This window comes from Leopardus geoffroyi, chromosome D1 (genome assembly GCF_018350155.1).
Source record: "Leopardus geoffroyi isolate Oge1 chromosome D1, O.geoffroyi_Oge1_pat1.0, whole genome shotgun sequence".
In the NCBI taxonomy this organism is placed as follows: Eukaryota; Metazoa; Chordata; class Mammalia; order Carnivora; family Felidae; genus Leopardus; species Leopardus geoffroyi.
In genome coordinates, this window is record NC_059329.1 from 44,825,684 (window position 1) to 44,849,420 (window position 23,737).

Consider the following 23,737-nt stretch of genomic DNA (forward strand, 5'->3'; position numbering starts at 1 on the left):
TACTTCTCACAAACCCTCATGAACCACATAGTGTTATGCATGTTTTACAAATTAAGGAGCTGAGGCTTAGAGACATCAAATGATTTACCCATGATCATATGGTTAGCAAGTGGCAGAGTCAGAATTAGAACCCAGATCCCTCTATTCAAAGGGATCTTTGAATAGTTTTTATAAATCCACTACTATTCTCCATTGTGTTCTGATTTCTAAAAATGTGTTGAAATCTCTTGAATGCTGCTGCATATTTTCTCATTCTTTTAGTTCTTGAGATGCTAATTGAAATGTTTTATTTCTTTCAAATCATTTGTTTTCAGTGTTTTGGCAAGGATAGGGAATAAACCTATTCCCTCAGTCTGTCGTGTTTAACTGGAAGGTACCCGTGCTCTTTGACCTTTTTGCTGATTATCTACTTCATTTCTGACTCAAGTTTAGTCATTATATAATTTAACTCATTATAGTTTCTTTTAAAATTAGGGTTATTTTATCCTCATTTTATTATGTGGAAACTACAGCACAACGGGATTTAAGTAACTTACCCAAAGTCACACAACTAGTGAGTCTCAGAGCTGGGACTTAAACTCAGGTCTGATTGATTCTGGATATGCCTGGTGCTTTCCATACCAGCTTTCTACTTTGAAAAAGACAACCAACAGGCAAAAGCTGTGTCTCCTCTGTCAGAACCACTGTCAGAACGTTCTGGGAAGTGTTGCTTCCTTGTGTCTGTAGAGGTTTTGTTACTAAGACATGTTTGTCTTCTCCCTCCCTGTGTTACTTCATTATTTTTCGGTATTGATTTTGCTTGTTCCTGTTTTGTGGTCATTTACCTTCTTTGATGTGTCTTGTTTGCCATCTTTGACACAAGTGGTCTTAGATTTGCGGGCAGCAGCCCTGCTCTCCCAAGGCCTTCTGTTTCATCTCTGTCTGCTTCACTGACTAGTGAGGTATTGATTTCTTGGGAGGGCCTGCTGGGATTGGAGGAAAAACCAATATCCCATTAGATAGAAATGAGAAGCAGCAGCAGCTTCTCAGAAGCCTATTCATTGACCTAACATGCTAGGACACTGTTCAAAGACTAGGTTAGCCTGACGTGTCCAGGGGTATTCCGAAGTGATTAAATTTGTCCTAGGTATAAGGTAGAAAAGTCAGTGATGGTAAAATCAAGGGTTGTAAATCTGTTTCCATGAACTAAATGAGGTAGAATCATCTTTTGAGAATCATTTGCCTGTCAAAGGTTGCTTCAGGGAAGGAATTTCTCTGTAGAAAGCTTTTCTAATTCTTGGTCCCTTTGAATTTTCTAGTGTAGGCATAATCTTTGTGTACCATAAAGCAAGTCCTCCAGTTTTTATGTTTCCCAGGATTCCCAAAATGAAAAAGAGGGTCAGAATTGGGGTGCCTAGAATTGCCCATACAATATGTTTCTGAAACATTGTATATAAGTCCCATTTTTTAGTGCTACCTCAAGAAGCTCATTATGACAGCTCTCCCTTTGACAAGGAAAAGTTCCTTTGGAAGGAGAATTATCATCCTCTGGTTCATCTGGTTATAGGTTTAGTTCTTATGTTTCAGATTTCATAAAGGACAGACATGAGCAGTAATTTCAAATGACCAAGGTCTAAAGAGCTCAACTGTTTCCACAGTAACAGAAACCCATACTGAACCCCCAAATCATCATGTCATTATACCTTCCTCTACCATTCTGTGGAAACCTAGGACAAGTAGATCTGGAGAGCACTTCATAATCATCTTATGGTCTGACTACTTATTTTGTAGTTTCATTCAGCCATTTTTCAAATAATCATTGAGCACCTCTCCTCTATGTGACAGGCACAGTTGTGAGCACCAGAGCTATACCAGCAGACACAACAGATAAAATCCCTGCCTTCTTGAAGCTTGCATTGTAATGGTGGAGGCAGGTAATAAAGAGATGAATAAGTGCAATGTGTAGTTTGTCAGTAGAGCTAAATGCTGAGAAAATTTAAGCAGGGAAGGAGTGTAGAGCTAGTGTGGCATGTAAGCTCAGGATATAGGAAAGAGTTCAAAGAAGGAAAGCACTCTTGGGTAGGTGCTACCTACCTAAGGTGGGTTTCACTAGAAAGTGTGGTGTTGTATTTTTTTATTTTTTTATCTTTTGAGTTCAAGATTTGAAAGGGGACAATACTGAGCTGTAGAGATTGCTGAGGGCAGTGATCCAGGAAGAAGGTGTGGCATGTGCAGAGGCACTCTGGTGGGAATAATAGAGATGAGGTCAGGAAGATGACAGGGGTCATGCTGAGTCGTTAGAGCACTGTAATAACTTTAAGTTTTGCCTTGAGTGAGATGGGAAGACACGGGGTTTGATCAGAGATGTGATAGGATTTGATGTAAACAATCATTCTGGTGGTTATGTTGAGCCTGGATTTTAGTGGGAAAAACTGGAAGCAGGAGATTAGCGAGGACTCTATTTGCAGCATCTGAGAGAGAAATTGTGGGAAGTAGTCAAAGACGACATGCTATTTTGAACAGGCAGCAGATAGGATTTCCTGACAATTTGAATGGAGGTTATAAGAGAAAAAGGATTCTGGGATGGCTCCGCAGTGTTTGGTTGTAGCATCTAGAAGAACGGAATTGCCATTTTCTGAGGTAGGAGCCCTGAGATGTGGAGGAGATGTCAAGACCTAGTTTTGTATATGTTAAAATCTAGAAGACCTCTAAGAGCAGATGCCAAGTAGATAGCTGTGCATGATTCTGGAGTTCAGGAGGAAAGTCCAGGCAGTAGGTCAGAGGACCAAGTACTGATCCCTGGGCACTCCCACATTTGGATGAGAAAATGAGGCTACACAGAGGAAAAGTAGTAGAGGGCAAAGGCATTTTCCAAAAAAGCTGAGATTGGAACTCAGTGATCTCTTCTCAGTGTATAACCCTAATAAGATTACATGTAATTAGCCTGAAATTTCTTTTCTTCTGCTATTTTCAGTAGTGACGTGGGAAAATGATGAACTAGAGAAGAGTACACATTATAGGCTCTCTCTTGAAAGCATCAAAACTTGGGTTTGCTCACTGTATGTCTGCTAGTTGGTGAGTCACTTTGCAAAGTAGGAAAGTGATTAAATGGTTGTCTCCCTCTATGCTATCAACAGTGCACTTTCTTTCAAGTCACTGGGAGTTCTAACCTAGGCCAGAGGGTCCATGATATGATTGGAGATGGCTTTCACTAGGTTTTGGGGAGGTGGGAGATGTTTAAATCTAACTCTGAGAGCAATTATGTAAACTTAAGTTTCAGGTCTATGAAAAAATTTGTAAACTAAGTCCATCATGTAGATTGAAAGTCAGCTTTTATTTGCCAAGAATGTTCAAAATGATGATAATTAACATTGGAATAGTACTTTCAAATGTAGAAAGTTTCTAACATTTACTTTCTTATTTGGCTTTCACAAATCCTCTGATTTTTCTCACTCTTTTGTGAAACTCTTTGTTAAGAACTCCTGCTTGTTGTTCACGTGAAATGGCTTTAAGAACCCTAATCATTCTGATTCCTTCCCCTGGATATTCTGGATACTCTGTAACTTGTCGATCGCCTTCCTTTCTTTCTCTTTCTTTCTTTCTTTCTTTCTTTCTTTCTTTCTTTCTTTCTTTCTTTCTTCCTTCCTTCCTTCCTTCCTTCCTTCCTTCCTTCCTTCCTTCCTTCCTTCCTTCCTTCCTTTCTTTCTTTCTTTCTTTCTTTCTTTCTTTCTTTCTTTCTTTCTTTCTTTTGTAGCAGCCAGGTCTGTTGATTATATACCAACAGACTGGACAGAGCATGGTATAATGAGGCTTTAACTTACCTTGGTTACATCACATTTTAAATTTTATATAGTATTTTACTGCATTAATTTATCTTAACAGCTGTATCAGACTGTTGACATGTGTACACTCATGGTCATCTAAAAGCCTCCTTATTTTTGCAAATAGTATGCTATCAAATAAGATCTTTATGCTACTGATATAAGCTGCTGATAATTTGAGCCCAAGTGTAGGATTTTACACTAATGTCCATTAAATTTTCTTCTGAAGCTTTAATCTATGGTTCCAGTTTCATTTTTAATCTATTTGCTTATAAAAGTAGTGTCAGTTTCAGTTAGGGTTATGTGCATACAAGTTTGGAAGAGACCCTAAAAACAACGACAGATGGCTGTTGACGAGGGGTTGCTTTCAGGTGCTAGAGGCTGACGTCATTTTCTAGCCATGTGGCCTTTCACAACATGGCGATTTACCTCTTCAAGGTCAGAAGGAGAATCTGTCCCCAGTCATCTACAATGAAGTCTTATGTAAGGTAACCTGATTAAGGGAGTGAGTATCCCATCATATGCATAGGTCCTGGCTGTAGTCAATGGTCATGTATCCCAGGAGGTAGAAATCTTGGGGATGGCATAGACTTCTGCCCTCTAGTTTTTAGACAAGAATAAGTATTCTGGAAAGGTTAAGGGTAAAAGACATGTAACAGCTGGGTTTGCCCACGCCAACTCCTCTTTTTTAAAGTTCAGAAAACAATAGCTTTACTAGAAGTTTACCCAATAGACGTCTGCTTATATTTCATTAGTCATAGCTACCCTTAGCACAAGGAAGCCAGGGAAATCAAGTTTTTGCTACCTACATATATTGGGATTCTGTTGGAAAGGAAGAGTTGATATCATGTATTGTGTAGATAGCCAGGGCATGAATGGAAATGCCAAAGTGCAGAAAGTAAATGTTATCTAGTTTAGGAAAAATAGTACTTAATAATGAAAAACAAGAGGTGCCTGGGTGGCTCAGTCAGTTAAGCATCCAACTCTTGATTTCAGTGCAGATCATAATCTCACAGTTCATGTGTTCAAGCCCTGCGTTGGGCTCTGTGCTGATGGTGCAAAGCTCACTTGGGATTCTCTTTCTCTCCCTCTCTCTCTGTACTGTGTGCTCTCTCTCTTTGTCTCTCTCTCTCTCAAAATAAATAAACTTAAAAAAATAATGAAAAACAAACTCACACATAAACTCCTACCCAGGATTAATCACTGTTAACATCGTATTTCCTAATTGCATCATATTATATGCAACCTTAACATTTATCATGGGCATTTTCCATGGCATACTCTGTAAATATAATTTTTAGTAACTGAATCATACTGCATCATAAGTCTGTACCATAATATCCTCTATAATTGGCCCTCCTTTTCTTATTATACATTTAGGCAATTTTTACTTTTCACTGTTATAATGTCATGATAAGTATCTTTATATGTAAATTATTTTATATATTTAAGATTCCTTAATTGGGCTTTATTCTTTTTTATTGGACTTTATTCTTAATAGAATTACTAGATCAAAGGGAATAGACATTTGTACAGTTCTTATTATATATTTCCATATAGATTTTCAAAAATGATGAGCTAATTTATACTTGCCAACAATGAACAGAAGTGTGTATACCTCTATAAGAACACTCTAAAAATCCAAATTTCATCATGTCACTTCTGCCTCTTGTATGTCTAACAAAAATTTGCTCAGCATGCCTTTTATGACTTCATCCAAACTTCTGATAAAATGAGGTTAGTTCCCAGCAGAATCTTGAGCTCTGTGCTACGATCTACTCATTTTACCACGGAGCCTGTCCAAATGCACCTTGTTCACAGGATGTGATGGGGGGCATTATACTAAAGAAAAGATTTGAAAGGCAGTCTCTTGATTGCTCAATCTGAAATATTTATTATAAAAGAAAAGGAAGTTAGTTTCTTGTGTTAGGTTTGCTTTCTCCATGTCATCTGTTAACCTTGTGCTACATTATTTAAGCATTCGGCTTTCCCTTCATGACAATACTTTTGCTCTGAATAAATCCCAGTACTGTCTTCTGCTTTTATCATTTTCTCCAGGCATGTCTTTAGACTTGGTTTGAGCATCCTGAGCCTATTTGGATGAGTTCAGACCACCGTTGAATCTTTTCTGAGTTTACTTCCCTTCTACTTGTGTACATGTTATTTTTAAAACTAATCTTAACTGAGATGTTCCTGTAGTCAAACTGGCTTCTTTTAGATCTCCTTCCTCTTTCTTCTTCACTGGGCTACTCATGACTGTATAGTTAGAATTTCTGTTCCTGAGTTTATTGTCTTTATTTTTCTCCAGACTCAATCTTATGGGTTGTTTTCCATCTGTGAAAAAAACCTACATATATGTTTCCATTTATTCTCTATAATTTTATTTTCCAGTTTATGAAATATTTCTAGATGTGCTGTCTCCTTCTTATTGTCTGGACTTTGATAAATGAGGATATTAGGACCTACACTATTCATGCTTCAAAATTAATTATTCCTCTGTTCCACACCTTTGAATGTGAATGTTAACGTAGTATGTGTACCTTATAAATAACTTATAAAATAGCCAGACTTATAAAATTGAGTGTTGAAATTATCTGTAATCAAACCACCAATTGATTTCGCTGCTATCATTTTAGTCTGTTCCTTCTAATTAAGGCTAGGTGTCTATTAAAAAGAACTCCTTTATAGCCCTTTTAGGCTATATTTACACTTAGGGTGTCAGTGCATAAAGTTGGCTTAGTAGCTGTAGACCTAAAGCTGCATATACACAATATCATCAGAAGAAGGAAGAGAGGAAAAGTAAAAGGCACCCAGGGTCAGCAAGAAAAGCTAGGTCCTCTGAATCGTATTTTACAATGCAAGAAAGTATATAATACACCTTGAGTAGTTCTCCAGAACAAAGTTAAAATTTTTTTTAAATTAAAAAAGTATGATTATATATTTATTTTGAGGGAGAGAGAGTGAGTGGGGGAAGAGCATAGAGAGAGGGAGAGAGAGAATCCCAAGCAGTCTCCTTGCTGTCAGTGCAGAGCCCAGTGTGGTCTTGATCTCATGAATTGTGAGATCCTGACCTGAGCTGAAATCAAGGGTTGGTCACTTAACCAACTGAACCACCCAGGAGTCCCCAAAGTTAAGATTTTTAAAGTTTATAATTGAAGCAGAAATGTTCTTTATCTGGCAAAGTTACTGTCCTTTTGAATAGACTTAATTCAGTGAAAATCTGTAAAAATAACCAGAAATCTGAACTAAGGTCAAGTCTTAACTTCCAGGAGCCTCATTTATTCCTTTAAAAAGTTATTAAGCAACTACTTCATACCTTTCTGATGAGGTACATCTTTTCAGGTCATTTCTGTCTCAACTCTACTTACCTCTTTTTGCATGTCCAATATAAGAGCTTCAATGTCCACTTATTCTGCATATGTTAAAGTTATCAGACACCACTAGATACGTATCTGCTTAATAGTGCACAACTTTATGGAAAAATATTTTCCTATTTTTTAAAAAAAATCATACCTTGCTATGTCTGTCTAAAATATGAATATACTAGTGTTGGGTTGCCTGGGTGGCTCAGTTTGTTAAGCATCTGACTCGATTTAGGCTCAGTCATGATCTCATGGTTCATGAGATCCAGCTCCACATTGGGCTCTGTGCTGACATCTCAGAGCCTGCTTAGGATTCTCTTTCCCTCTCTCTACCTCTCCCCTGCTTGCTCTTTCGCTCTCAAAATAAATAAAAAATAAACATATAAAAATAAAATAAATAAAATAAAACATGAATACATCAGTGTAGATAATTACAAATGTGCATAAAGCTGTATAGTAGATACAACTGAGCGTTTCCTGATTTTGTGGTGATTCTTTCGTGGCCATTTTTGTGCTTCTACTCCCAAACATTCCCTTTCAGGTCCCCCCCCAGGTTTTCCAAATGAAAGTTACCATTTCCTGCATACTCTGTCCTTGAAGTCATCATAATTGGCCAATAGTGTCTATATGACCTGAGTGGGGCCTCTCCTGGGACCATTCTCTCCTGGACCCTTAGTTGCTTTAATCTTCAGTGTGAACATGTGACTGAAGCCAGACTCATCTGAGTTCTTCCCCAGCACTTCTCCAGCTGAGTTTGGGGCTAAGGGACCTTTCTCTTGGGTGGTAAAGCTATGAGGATGTAAGCCCAGAGCCTGCTGGCAGCGCTCTCCCTCTTTACATGCAGAAAGCTGCTGAACAGATAGGGAAGAATGAAGCTGACCTGATGGTGTTTGAGAGCCTAATTTTATTTCCTAAGGTTTTTGGAGTGGACTGGGTCATTCAGCAATTCTGTAACTCCTAGGAGCAACCCTTCAAATGACCTAGGCAATTCAATGGATTTCTGATTTTTGCAACCAAGAACTTATGGCTAATCATGTTGATAGAGTGCACTTGCTGTAGTAAATGATAGCTTAAATAAACGTCTTATTCTTAAATTCTCAACTTGAGAAATCTTTCCCATTAAAGAAACGTTATTCTTAGGACTTGCACCAGTTTAACTGCATTGGAAAAAAGGCAGAATATAAATTCTCTCCTTTCACAGCTGATAAAACTAATGCCTGAGAGAAGACTTGACCTGTTCATAGTGACTAAGCTAGTTGTAGTAACATCAGGGCTAGGACCCAGCTCTCTTAATTAATGAACTGTCTAAAGCTATCCTGAGTTTAAAGAAAGTTCAGTATAATAGACTACAATATAAAAAAGCTCACAATATTTTGTTGTAATTTTAATTGGTATTAGTCCATTCTTCTCTCCCTTTCACAGCTCAGTTCATTCATAAATTACTTGTTGGGCATGTATGTGCCAGCAGGCCCTATATAAGCTGCTGGTAACAGTCCAAGTGCATAAAAGTGCCACTTCTGCTCTCAAGAAGCTTACTATCTAGTGCGAAGGTAATTTCTAAAAGACATTGCAACCATTAAAGCTACTTTAGGGACTATGATGGAAGCACCTGAGAGACATCCAACCCGACCCAGCTCAGGTTGGGACGTGGGGCATTGGCCAGGGAATGCTCCCCAAAGGGGATGATGTCAGAACCTTGTCATCACCAGTCAGACCCATTGTTTCCAGCTTTATTATTAACATTGTCTCTCGCTACTCTCCTATTAAAAACATACATAAACTTCCTTTGGGGCTAGCATCAGAAAAATGGAGAAAGGCAAAAATATCTAGCGCTGCTTAGGTAAGGATGGAAGACCACAAGTATAACACAGTCAGTTAATAGATGTCTCTCTGCATCCATCCCTTCACCATCCATAGCCACTTCTAGATGTGCTGCACTACTCCTCAGCAGTAATTGCCAACTTGTGCGGAGAGGAACACTAGTTATATGAGATAGCGTTCTGTGAGATAAGAGTTCTGTGATCAGATGAGTTAATGGAATACTGTATACTTGTTCTCTACTTGGAGATGGGAGAGGAAAGTGGAGCTGCTTAATTCTCTCTGACCCTCCCATCCCAACCTGAATCTGCCTTTCCTCGATTCATGTTGTTGTTGCGGATCTTTACCCTCTGCTCCCAGTTCTGCTGTGTTTCTTTGGTTCCTCACATGTCCCCCCACCCCAGATGCTAAAACCCTTTTCCATCTAATGCAAGAAGTTCAATCACATGCTACATTGCATAAGCTTCTAGGACTCGAGCAATCCAGTGGTAAAGAATCATCTTGAGGGACGCCTAAATGGCTCAATTAACCGTCCGACTTCGACTCAGGTCATGATCTCAGGGTTCATAGGTTCCAGCCCGGCTTTGTGCTGACAGCTCAGAGCCTGGAGCCTGCCTCAGATCCTGTGTCTCCCTCTCTCTGCCCCTCCGCCACTCATGCTCTGTCTCTGTCTCTCTCTAAAAAACAAATAAACATTATTTTTTTTTATAAAGAAACATTTTGGAATTTTTTTAACTTAGCTTTTCATAAAATTATTTGGCCATAAGATGCCTTTTTTTTTTCCTACCTTGTTATGAAACTTCAGAACCCACTTTGACATACCTTGCTCTAACAAAGAAGTATATTATGTTTGTGCCTGCAAACTTTCTCATAGACAACTTAGTATTTAATCAAGTGTTTTCTTTTTTTTCAGGGCTTATTATATTCTGGCCCTATTGCTGAGTTCTTTCATGTAGCTCATTTTGTTTTAATAACATCTTAAACAAACTTGTGAAGCTGACGTTTTTTTTCACAATTATAGGTAAAGAAACTGAGGCAACAGTCATGCATGATTGCATGCTTGGTGACTTTTGGCGATTTCCCTGAGGTTACATAGTTAGCAATTGGCAGGGCTAGGATAGTTCTGAGTCCTTTTACTGTACCTTTCCTTTTAAATAAACCAATTTGTAAGCAATAAAAATTCAAGATACCCAATGATTATGAAACTAGAAAATATATCCAAATTTCACCTAAAAGTTCAAAGCAGGGTAAAATGAAATCCTTGTGAATCAATTAGATGTCAGTAGCTAATTACTTCCAAATGAGATATATCCACTCTGTAGGCCTACAGATAGAGATGGAGTAAGGATAATCCAAGCAAGGCACATTGAAAGAATGGCCTGTGGTTTAGTTCAGTTGGAGTTCAGCTAAGTGAGGGGAGCCAGCAGAGATGAGCCAAGAGAATTAAGGGGGAGCCCTGTTGGTTGGCTCCATGTAGTGGTTTGGACTAATTCTGATTAGGCAAGGTGAGACAGCAATGTTTTTCGAGCTGGGAATTAGGGTGAGGTATCATGGTCACTACACTTTAGTTAGAGTAGTCAGGGGATAGTTTGAAAGGAGTATGGAAAACAGTGGCCATGGGAAGAAAACAGAGGGATGTGACCATAGACAAGACTACATAGGGCCTGGCTTAGGGCAAAATGTCACAACAATTGTGAGATGGAGCTCATCGTTATCGTTATGTCTGAGCAGAGGCAGGAGAGACCAGGGCTAATAAAATAATCACATAATGACTGGCACCATAGTTTATTAAAGTGAAGATTGTAGAGACTTTGATGAACAGTGCCTGGTCCATGGAAAGAGATCAATGATTATTTGCTGAATAATAAGTTATTTCATTTAGTTACATGATACATCAATATTACATGGTAGGAACTATGAAATGAAGCATCTCTTCTTTGCTACTACAAGCTTGTAGAATGAAGAAAAGGGTAGTGTTATTCCACAGAAAAAATAAAATTAAAAAAAAAAAATTATATAGCCCATGCTAAGCACTGCCTTAAGGAGGTTGCCCAGTCCAAGAATGACTTGTTATCCGAGTGTGGAATTTAGGAGTTAGACCTCAGAGACACGGAAGTGTAGACTTTGGTTCTACCGTTGAAGCCAGGGTTCTGGTAGTTGGCTAGTACCATGACATTCCAAACATAAAGGGAGTGCTAAAAGATGCATTTGTTTATTTTGTCAGTACATCATCTTTTATGCATACTTTTTGTTGCTTGTGTTTTCCCCCACGCTGACGTTATTCTAACAATGGTGGTAGAAAGCATTTCATTTATGCTATCAGGAAAAGCAAAGGTTTCAAACTCTCTGCTAGAGTTAGTTGAGGGCTGGACAAAAGGGCCGTATATTAAGAAAATATAAACTACAGGCCTGAGAAGTAGTTGTAAAGCTCGAATTGACCATTCATTCAGTTTCATAAAAATTCTTGAGAAAAGATGATAATAAAATATTCATATATAATATATAGTCATAAATATATATGATGTTACCCAATTTCTACTTTTGCCCCTAATATAATTATTTCTAATTCTCCTAATTCTGTCAGGAGGGTGCTATTATCTTTATATTCTAGGTGATGCCCAATTAAAGTGAATATTTTGCCTAAGTTTATCATCTAGTTATTAAATAGTGGAAGTCACCTGAAATAGCTTTTGAAATATCAGGGCATAAATAATTATTTTTAAAAAAGCAAAAGAAGTATCTAATGCAGGTCTGCTCAGCTGCAAAGCCTTTAGTAGTTCAGCTTGATTTTTATAAAATGTTTCAGTCAGTCTTCCTTCCATTTCACCCAAAAATAATGGTGTCAGATCATAACTGAAAAACAAGATAAGGAAAGGCAGTTTGACTTGTGAAATAAATTCTGTTGTGAATAAGTTTTCCTTTTCACTCCCTGCAGAGATCACCCCCATCTAAAATTATTTTCGGGTTGAAACCTGGACTTGTTACTCTGGAGGGCCCTTGTTAACAAGCTCATTCATTTGTTCATGCATTCATTCATCCGTTCATTCATTTACTCAACGTGTTCCAGGTGCCTACTGTCGGCAGGCACTGTGCTAGACACTGGGATGCAGCCACGAAGCCCCCAGGAGCTCCCAGTGCAGTGGAGGACACAGACTAACAAGCCATTACGTATTGACCAGTGGCAGGTGCTAGAATAGAGGGATGTTTGTCCAGCCTCTGGGAGTCAGAGGCAACTTCTCAGAAGAGGGTTGTATTTATCTGAGGACCGATACGTAATGTGTAGGAGCTTCATCCGTGTGTATCATTTAATTTTTACATTCTAACAAGAACCCTATGGCATGTGGTTATCATTAGCCTCATTTTACTGTTTAAGCAGGAAGGCTCAGGGTTTGGACTGTCCCACAGTCAGGGACAGTAGCAAGTTTTAAAGCTTGATTCCAAAGCTCATTCTCTTTCCATTATATCCTGCTGCTTCCTGGGACAACAATGTTCCAGTCTTAATCCTCAGACTTAGCACACAGAGGTTCCAGAGTGCAAGCATTTAATTATGATAGGAATGAATTATTAAACAGATAATTTCTACTCATAGTTAAGACTCAAAAAATATGACTTTGAATTGAGTAAGTCCAGCAAATACTGTGGACACACAGTTTATTCTGTAAGTGTATTACTCCTCAGTCTTCTAACCTGTAAAATAGATTAGTAATATATCCACCTCTCAGCATGTGAAATGTGGTTATTCATGAAGCATATATAGCATAGTACCCGAGTAAATGTTCAATAGTAAGTGTTCAGTAAATACTAGCAAGTATTACTATTAAAAAATATATATTTATTTATTTTGAGAGAGAGAGAGAGAGAGAAAGCATGCATGTATGAGGGAGGGAGGGACAGAGAAAGAGAGGAAGAAAAAGAATTCTAAGCAGGCTCCACGCTGTCAGTGTAGAGCCTGATGCAGGGCTCAATCTCACGAACCGTGAGGTCATGACCTGAACCAAAATCAAGAGTCAGATGTTTAACCGACTGAGCCACCCAGCAAGTATTACTGTTAATATTTTGGGTCTGGTGGGCCATTTATCTTCTCAAACTGATGTATGAGCAAGTATTTTTACTGAAGGCTGCTGTCTTCATTAATAAGGTTTATAAAATCTGGCTTAATGGTAGTTTTTATGCTTATATTTATTCTTTATTGTCTTTTCAAAACTGATTATTGGGTAGGCAAATACTGTTTCAGTATACTACTCATAGTGAGGGACATTAAAAAAACACTGTATTGAAAGCCAAATGTTAATAGAGACAAAATCTATGAATGTTTTGATTATAGCCATTAGTGGTAAGTCATACATTACATATTGAAGTTGGCAGTGTATCTCAGGAATGACAAACTCTAAAAAAGATCTTGGGAACTTTGTGTCCCTAGTTAGCCTGGTGTGGGAAAAGAGACAGGGATGGTGAACTCACATTCCTCCAGGAGCCATGAAGTTAAGGGTATGAGAGAGGTAGGTGGCAAACTGGAGAGTGAATATGTGCCATTTAAAGACATTTAAAATAAAAAATAAGTAAATAAATGCCTGTGGGCCAAACATACCACATTGCAATTGCTCATTCATAATTTTTGAAATTTAGAAAGAAAGCCCTGGCCACCAAGGTAGGAGACTTGAGTCTTCATTCTTTCCATGGACATTTATAGAGAGGAGTATGGCTCAGTAGGTTAAGAGCAAGGGCTCTGGGCTTCAGTCTGGCTTTGCCATCTAACGGCGCAGAACTTTCAGGGGTCAGAGGAGAAGGATCTGAGCATGGACTGGGGAACTAGGTGCTGAAAGTTTGACTTGCTGGCTGCGTGACCCTGGGAAAAATTTTAACTTCTCTATCCTTCCATTTCCTCGCCTGAGTTTTTGTGAGGATTAACTTAGTTCATAAAGGTAAAGTAGATAAATGGTACCTCGCAGACAGTAAGTTTCAACAGGTTTCAACTAACTTTGGCAGTTTTGTTTAGAGGCATCTTATGCACCAAACACTGTGCTGGGAGCCAGGAACACAAACATAATAAGATAAAATCCATTTTTAAGAACACAGGCGATAAGTGGTTATGAGTCACTGGTAAGTGCCAGGTGTGTACAAAGTGCCAAGCAGCCCTGACGATACATTTCATAATGCTGAGAGAAGGCTACTTAGCAGAGATATTTACAGAAACAAAGAAGTATGCAAGCAGCAAGAGCTAAGAGGCAGCCTGTGTGATGCCAGGCAAGTCACTTTCCTTCTCTGTTGCGTTAATTTCTGCATGTGTCAAAGAGATCAATTTGAATTAGTGGTATCTGACTTCCCTGGTAAGTGGCAAGTTTGGAGATGTTTCACGGCTGAGGTGGGGTTTCTGAGGCTGCTAGATTGATGGCAAGGGCATCAGAGAAGAGAGCTTTAAAGTATGAGGCCTGAGGGCTACAGAAGACAGGGGAGAAATGGGGTATCACATGAACTTGGACAACTAACATGGAGGACAGGGGCTGAGGCAGGGCTACAGTAGAGTGGAGAGATCTTGTCAGAGGGACACAGTCTTTGGAGCTGATTTTATCTGTAGACTTTCCTCTTCTTCACCAGTATCTACATGCTGACAAGGTGACTCTGTCCTATGTTGAAATCAATGACAATATAGCTCCATCTGTCCTTCCCAGTGCCTGTTAGGTAGATGCAAAGTAACTTTCAGACAACAGGGCATCATTAGGACCTGGTTTTTCTGAAGCACACTCTTCAGTGTAAAACCATGGGGTTTGGATGCAGGCAGACCTTTCCTTGGGCACTTACAACCTGTTGACCATAGACCTTGAGAAGTGAACAGGGAGAAGAAAAAGAAAATACAGAAGCTCCAAGGATTGGAGCTGGAAACCAGATTCTGCCCCTTCCTGTCCCTGAGACCTGGTGTATGCCATTTAGCCTCCCTGTACCTCACCTTTCTCATTGGTAAAATGAGGTCAGAGCCTCCCACCTCGGCTTTCTTGTGAAAATTAAATGAAATGCCAACTTCTGAGAACAGTGTTGGAGATAGAGGGCTCAGTTTAGAGGAGCCCCAGTAGAAGCTCAAGATTGAGAGGAAGCAGTTACCGGAAGGATGGGGGGTGATATTACAGATGAGGGAGGAAAGAAGTACAAAGCAGACAAAAACACAGGTGTCCATTGTGCCTGCCCCATATTAGATATGAACTAAGGCAAATGAAAACCAGCAAACTGCTTAGCACTTATGTGCTCAATAAACAAGTACTGAATCTTAGAGAAAGAAAGGATTTGAAAAGCCCTGTTCTGCGCAAGACTTCTTACAGTGGTAGTGTTACCCTGCGGGCCATCTGCTCTAATTAAAATTTCACGGGGCTGAGGAATTTAGTGCCCTAACCTAAGGGCCTCTGGTACACTTGGTGTTTTGTTTGAGGTTGATGTATTTGGAAAGATTAGAGGAGGAAGAATTCTTTGCCAGTTTTTAACTAGGCAGAAGTGAAGGTTTTCTGCTAGAATATTTTTGCTCTCTGGCACTGGGGGGTCAGAGATTAAATAATTTGCCACCAGACAGATGTTCTGAAGAGCTAATTAAAAAACTGACAAGTACCCAAGACCTCATATAGTTAGATTTATATTCCATCCTCTACAGGAAGATCACAATCACTACAGCTTAAAATCGCTACATTAAATGATACTTCCAGAAAGTTCATTTTGAAATTAAAAAAAAATGGCATTAAAGACATTCTTAATTATAGAAGTATGTCTCAAATCTGGGTGCATATTTTAAAGAAATGGAGAACCTTTTTAAAAATACTTACGCTGGGCCCCATCCCAGATTAATCATATCAACGTCTGGGAGGAGGGTCTCAGTAACAGATTTTTTTGAACTCTTTAAATGGTTTGAATATGCAGCCAGGATTGAGAACTACTCATCTAGAAATAAAACTATTTTAATCTCTGTATTAATCCTGGGAGACACTACAATGTAATATATGTGAACAGAATAGGAATTGGAGTGAGGTCAGTTTTAGCCAAAAAGACAGGTTGATCACAATCACATACTCCCCTGGGTAAATTACTTAACCGTGTTAAAGGTCAAAGTTTTGTTACCTTTAAAATATGGCTATTAGCTTTTTAATAGATTTTTATGAGGATTGGATGTGAACATTATGTCATAAGTACAGGACCTGCTATACGCCCAGCATGGAGTAGACACTCAGTAGTCACCCTGGTGGTCACTACCATTTATTTATTTTTTTTGGTTTTTGTTTTTTTGGGTTTTCTTTGTTTTGTTTTTAACATTTATTTATTTTTGGGAGAGAGAGCGAGAGAGAGAGCATGAGTGGGGGTGGGGCAGCGGGTAGACACACACACACACACACACACACACACACACACACACACACAGAATCGGAAACAGGCTCCAGGCTCTGAGCTGTCAGCACAGAGCCAGATGCAGGGCTTGAACTTACAAACCGTGAGATCATGACCTGAGCCGAAGTTGGACTCTTAACTGACTGAGCCACCCAGGCACCCCATCACTACCATTTATTTTTACTAAAATGCTTTGCTGGGAATTTTAAGCCTTTTTCTTAGGTATGCTTATTAATATGAATGAAAAGATTTTGAGTAGAGGCACAAAGATGAGCATACATAAACCTAATTGTTTATTAGTCTGCACAATAGAGCACAATAGAGCATCTTGTCACACTGCAATTTGTAAATACATCATAGTCAGATTTAGCCTGAGTGTACATATCATCAAAGTCATAGAGCGTATAAATTTCCTCCTAGAGATGTTACTACTCTCTAGAATGAATGCCAATAAACATTCCCAGGTAGCATTTTGCACTTAAGCCAGCTGCTGTGTTTCTTTACAATCACCTGGAAAATGTGGACTTAGCTGTGACGACTTGGGTGCCAAGTAGCTCAATTATATTGCAATATAATTGCCCAAAGGGTCTGAGGTGCATTTTGATTATCCACGCTAGCCATGGACAGAAGGAGAGAGGGAAGTTTGCTGTTTTGCCATTCCTTATCTGAGCCTAGGCCCTTGGCTGTGACCTCAGTGGTATATAGACAGACAGTAGGACCAGCAATACAAACGAACCTTGCTGGAGGCCCTGAATACATGTTCCTACCTTTTTTTTTTCTTTTTTAAGAGAGGGGTTTATTTTATTTTATTTTATTTTATTTTTTAAATGTATGTATTTGTTTTGTAGAGAGAAAGCAAGCAAGCATGGGGGAGAGGCAGAGATAGAGGGAGAGAGAGACTCCCATGTAGGCTCCAAACTGTCAGCTCACAGCCTGACATAGGGCTTGATCCCACAAACTGCGAGATCATGACCTGAGCCAAAATCAAGAGTCAGACGCTTAACTGACTGAGCCACCCAGGCACCTCAGCTCCTACCTTTTTTATGCTGGAAACATGTGTCCTGGCCATAGTGTTCCTTTATTTGTTTGTGGGACTATTTTGGCGGAGCTGAGATGAGGGTCTGGCGCTAAGCCTGTGCTTTCAGCGTTTTATCCCTTACTTTTTATTGTAAGCATATGGTAAATATTGTGGTACGTATTAGTGTTTACTCTTCTCCTTGGACTTGTACCTGTCCCCACCACTTACTAGTGTGTGTCTTGAGGTCAGCCAATTACCCCTTCTCAATTTGTTTCCTCAGCTGCAAAATGAAGGAATCGAATACACATTATTGTGTTCTGCCGATGATAAAATGAGAATATAGTGATAACATTTGTTGAATGTGTATTTCTGAGTAGTTGAGTATTTCACGTGTTCTCACTATTAATATATATTAACTTATAACCACCTGTAAAGTAGATCCCTTAATTCTCTTTTTTACAGATAAGGACACTGAGGTATGGAGTGGTTAAAGTAATTTTTTCAAGGTCACACAGCCAGAAAGTGGAGGAGCTGAGATGAGTTCGGCTTCATGCCTGTGCTCAAAACACTGCATACCAGGCCTTTTCATAGAGGGCATGTGGTAAATAATAGTGTTTGCTCCTCTTCTGAGCTTCCTCTGACAATTTCTGATCTGAAATAGGTATGGCATGGCAACAGCACCATGGTTCGCCTGATAGCCATTTACTAAATACTTATTGATAGATTAATTGATAAAACAGTGCTCAGGTTGTGTACAGTTTTGCCTAGTAATGTATTTGTATCATATTGTGTTTATTGACACTTGACCTGCAGAAAACCCTCAGTGACTCTACGTGGCCCCTTAGCATTCAAGGCTCTTCAGTGATCTGGAGTGATCTGCCCTTTCCAACCTCATTACACCTCTGCTATTTATACAAACCTTGCTGGGGTTTAAGCTCAGTTAAGGATGGGACTTATTTGGTCATCTTTTTCTTTGTATGTCTACTACTTGGGGGGAATCTGAATAATATTGACAGAATGAATGACTGAATGTGTCTTAGCCATCATGAGCTGCCACATTGTTCCTATGTGCAAAAAAGCAGGTGCTAGCACTTCTTGGCTCTGATGGATCCCTTTGTCCAGCCCCATCCTCCATGATCCCATGTCCTAGTCCTGACCCCAGCTAGCCTTTACCAGGTGTTAAACTTTCCAACAGTTTTACCAGCATCATCCTATCTTTTGTGAAAATGATCCTGCTAGGCTGCCACTAATTGGGCTTAGGTTTTTGTTGTGTTTCTTATAATGATGATGAGTTTTCATAGATTTGTCCATACTTGCATTTCACTCACCTCATTACTGGATTTTGCCAATTTGCACATTAATGAAAGTAAACCCTATTTAAAGGGCATGTTAATATATGAGTGAAAGTTTAAAAAATACTACTGACTAGTCTAACTTTACATTGTAGGTGAAGGGGGGCCTTTTTAATGCTTAAGATGTGTTTTTCCTATTACATAAACATGTTTTTCTTCTAATGTATGAAAGAGAAAGGAGCTAAGATTTATTTAGCACCTATGAGGCCTAACACTGCAGTAAGAACTTCTGTTTGTTATTGTACTGGATCTTCAAAACAATCCTGGAAAGGAATATAGCATGATAAGAACCAGGCTTTGATGTCAGAAAGACCTAGGTGTGGCCCCCAACCCACCCACTGCATGATCTTGGGGAAGTCTCTTAATGATCTTGGCACGTCAGGTCTAGTGACCCAGAAGAGGTCCTACAGGATGAGCCAAGAGGATCTCTGGCTGAGCTTAGGATGGAAATCAAATGCAAGCCAGCAGGAGGTGAAAGCAGAACTTGATGATGTAGAGAGAGCAGATACAGATGGAGGGTCCAGGAGACTCAGAAAGGAATGGAGCATGAGTCTTGTCTTTGTTTCAGGTCTGGGGGTTTTGATTAAGGATAGGTGGTCCAGTGGTGTATGTACTCTCTCAAGAATCCAGGAACTGGTTAGACAAAGACAAAGACCCAGGTGTCATTCATGGGAACCAAGGGTCCTTGGTAAAAAGATGTCTAGTGCTGGTGGTCTGGAATATGCATATAGTTTAACACACCTCGTAAAAGCCAGTTGGTAAAAGCCAGGATGTCTCATCTGGTCCTTCCTTAGATGTTATCTCTTCTAGAGAAATCATTAACTCCTTGTCCCTTACAAGGAGGGCATGAGCTATATGCATTCTGAGGTGTGTGTAAAGCAGAGTAGGGGGTGCAGATGTTGGCAGAAATAGAGGCAGGAAAGGGAGAAGAAAGCAGATTTTTATGGAGTCCTTCAGTTTCCCTGCCTCGGGAGTCTACCTAAACTTAAGTTTTCTTATCTATAAATAGATATAATGACATCCATTTGGTATTTGAGGTGAGATTTTATTGCTTTCTTCCCTACACACAAACAATCGCCAAATGGGAACAAAAGTGTTGGTTCATTAATGGCTAGATAAGCAACCAAAGTTGCTTGGTTAAAACCAACCAAATGTAGGGCTTCTGCAGAGAGATGTACTGGCCCATGAGGCCAGGGCTCAGAAGGCTGAGTGAGGCTACTCATTTCCACTTTCCTGGAACTGGAGACAGTAGAGGACCTGGACCTTCTAATTGGTCACATAAATAAGTGGCTGGGCTCAAGAGCAAACATGGAGCTGAGTCTCTCCCAAAGAGCCAGGCTCTTTCTAGGTCAGATTGTTGCCTGAGAGCAGATAGTTCAATTGTGACCCCTGGGCATAATAACTGGCAGAGGAAGAGGGGCAGAAGGCATGCCAAGCCTGGGTAACAACGTGAAGGCGCAGTAACCCACCCAGCAGGGAACAGGGCAGAGGAAGCTGTTCTCTGTGGAATGGCTTTCAGGGAATGGGCACATATAGGAGCGAAAAGTAGAAGGCCATCCTCAGGCCCAGCCGAACAATAACAGCAAAATCAGTGGGAACACAAACCAAACCCTTACTTCATAGGGCTTTAAATGGGATTAAGTAAATTATGTGTATAAAGTGCCCGGCATGAACACACTGGGCAAGCACCAATGACCACTATAACCTTTAAAGAGAAGCAGTTGTTCATCAAGTAAGTAGTGTCATCAAGATCATTGCATAGTTGGAATGGAATGCATAGAGGAATGGAAGGCTCAGAGACATGAATTCTGGTATGGTATAAAAACCAGTAACAACAACAAGAACATCACAAACAAGCAAAACATAATTTTACCTTGTTTTAGATTTGGGAACCCTCGGAAGCATTTTTTTTTTTTTTTTTGTTAAGGGTCTAGACATGAAAGAAAATAATCAGAGGAAATATCCTGGAACTCCAAAAGTTACTTTAAGCTTTCATAGGAGGTGAGCTCGGAAGTGGACTTGAAGGATGGGGAACATGCTAATGAATATTTGCATCCAATGTCATTAGCCACAGGTGCCAGTTGGAAACCATCACCACTTCTTACGTTTTCCACGTAGTATGACTTCATGCAGTGATCTCAAAATGTATCAACAACTGACATACATAAAAAGCTCAGAGATCAGAAGTTATACTTCAGATTCGACAAGGTCTTGCAGTGAAACAAGTTGACAAGAAAGTCCTTATCTCTTTATATTGACTATGATGAAACATGTCAGAGAAGTTTAACAAATTTGACTTTACTGGAGATCAAGGTTTTTTGTTTAGGATGCCAGTAGTAAATATTCTGTATTTCTCTGCTTTCTATTAGCAGGGGGAAAAAAGCTATTTAATCTAGATTAACCTAGTAAAGAGCATATTTGAGATTTAAATGTTTGCTCCACATTTTCCCCAAATTAAAGCTTATTTTATTCTTGAATACAGATTCAAATTTCTGATGTCATATTTTTCTTTGAAGAGTTATATCCATCTGGATTGTCTAGGTAATATCACAGTAATAACCTTAAATGTAGTGACGTCAAACAATAGGGTCATAATTCTCACTTGGTGCTACATGCATCATCATGGGCCACTTGGCTCCTCTTGATTCCCATTCATAGACCTTGGACAAGAGAATTTCCATCTTTGTGCTTCCACGATTTCAGAAGCAGGGAAAAATAAACATGGCAAATTAAGCATTGCCTTTTATTGCTTCTATACAAAAGGGAGACACATCACTTCTCACATGTCATTGTCCAATGAAAGTCACATGTCCGTGATTAACTTCAAAGAGGTCAGAGCAGTCCACTTCTCCCATTTGACCGAAAGGCAGACAGCCAGAAAATACTTATAAAATCACTAATGACCGCTGTAAGAGGTGTCTTATTATTCCTATTTCATATCAAGGTCATGAAAGTAGTATGTGGAAGAGGGCAATTATGAACCTAAGTTAGACTGAAGACTTATGTATCTCATATAATATTATGCTGTACTGTAAGAGTATGTAAAAATGAGAAAGTTGCCCTCTACCTTCATTTCAACCTACTAAAAGTAAGTGAGACTACCAAACACTATTTCTCTGAAGTAACAAAATAAATATATCTGCTTTTGTGAAGGAATGAAAAGTAAAGCTTCTCAAAGGAATGTGAGGGAGGGGAGGAGAAAGAAGATGCATGGATAGGGCATCCAAGAGATACTTAAATGAGTTGCCAAAAATATTGCTCTTTTGTCATATATAGGTCTCTGCTCCAGCATTATTTTAAAATATTGATAAGAAAAACTTTTTTTTGGGGGGGGGCGGTGCCTGGGTGGCTTAGTCAATTAAACATCTGACTTTGGCCCAGGTCATGATCTCACAGTTTGTGGGTTCGAGCCCCGTGTCGGGCTCTGTGCTGTCGGTTCAGAGCCTGGAGCCTGCTTCAGATTCTGTCTCCTTGTCTCTATGCCCTTCCCCCGCTCATGCTCTGTCTCTCAAAAAATGAATAAATGTTAAAAAAAGAAAAAAAGAAAAAAAAAAGAAAAACTTAAAAAAAAAAATTTTTTTTAACGTTTATTTATTTTTGAGACAGAGAGAGACAGAGCATGAATGGGGGAGGGTCAGAGAGAGGGAGACACAGAATCTGAAACAGGCTCCAGGCTCCAGGCTCTGAGCTGTCAGCACAGAGCCCGACGCGGGGCTCAAACTCATGGACCGTGAGATCATGACCTGAGCCGAAGTCGGCCGCTTAACTGACTGAGCCACCCAGACGCCCCAAGAAAAACTTTTTATTTATTTATTTATTTTTGCCCCCTTTGTAGGAGAATATAAACATTGATGAAGCCTCCAGATGCCTGGTGAAACATATACTTGCAAACGAGTGTGACCTGATGGAGTCCATTGAGCCGGACGTCGTGAAGCCCCATCTCACATCACCCAAGATTGTCAGCTGCTCCAGCTGTGCCAAATCCTAGTAGGCTTCTTTGCTGGCATATGATGGAAATAATCCCATTTATCTCATGTCTCAGTTCTTACCAATTTGAGTAAATGTCAGGATAGGGATACACATGCAGCAAGCCAAAGATCTATGCCTGTATATTTCCTATAAGAGAGAAAAATAGCAAATGTTCTTTTCATGTTTTTCCCAGCATCAGCACAGTGTTTACGAGCTTGTTAAATATTTAGTCTGTTACAAAATTCTGTCTTGTAGCCGACCACAGTTCTGGAGGGCCACAGTTCTGGAGGGCCAGTGTCTGCCCTGTTATTTTCTTCTTGGATTCAGCCATGGCCTCTAGTCTTAAAGAGAAAGGGGAGAAGAGCAGACTAGCTGTCAAGTTCAGCACTGGCTTTCACTTTGCCCCTGGTGCCTTTGTCCAGATTTCAATACACTTTCTGCTGGGCTGACAGGCCTATTAAGTAGAAATGTTTTTTTTCTCCAGAGATGACCTCCATTTCCAACAGCCCTAAGAGTTGTCTCTGATTTAGCCCTTCAGAGTCGAGTACACAGACTTCCTGTGCTTTTCTTGCTTTTATTGTCCCTTGCCATGCCCTGAATGTTGGTTTAAGTGAAAACTGTATGAAAAGACTTGCCTCCATATGTGCCTTTCTGTTCACTTTCTCTGACTTAAGCCGTGGGGCTCTTCTGTTCATGTAATATATATTATATATATTTTCACAAGTGGAAAATAAAACATTACAAGATGCTGTTTCCCTATTTCTGAAAATGCTTTAAGTGTCTTAGTATTGTGATTTTTTTTTGAATGTGTAGCCATGGTTCTCAAGACCCATTTCTAAAATTTTTTTTCAAAACGCGATGAGAAAAATACACTTAAAGGAACTTCTGGGCACTATTATACTTAGATGAGTCTATCTATTGTTCATTTCAGCATTTAGGCCAAGCAGTGTATCTACATTTTCTTGGTTAAGCAGAGGAATATATTTTCATATGTTCTAATCAAGAATATGGTCTAATAGCAGACCAATCAACATGCAAAGAAACAACTAAAATATGCAT

At 39.4% G+C, this 23,737-nt stretch overlaps 1 protein-coding gene across 1 annotated transcript in view; it reads left to right on the forward strand.

The window, feature by feature from the left end:
• Positions 1-23,437, forward strand: part of RAB38 (RAB38, member RAS oncogene family) — a 57,788-nt gene extending 34,351 nt beyond the window's left edge. Inside the window, exon 3 of the mRNA XM_045483685.1 lies at positions 22,545-23,437. Within this exon, the coding sequence (XP_045339641.1) occupies positions 22,545-22,697 (153 nt within the window). The 3' untranslated portion in view covers positions 22,698-23,437. The remainder of the gene's footprint in view (positions 1-22,544) is intronic.
• The last annotated feature ends 300 nt before the right edge of the window (positions 23,438-23,737 follow it).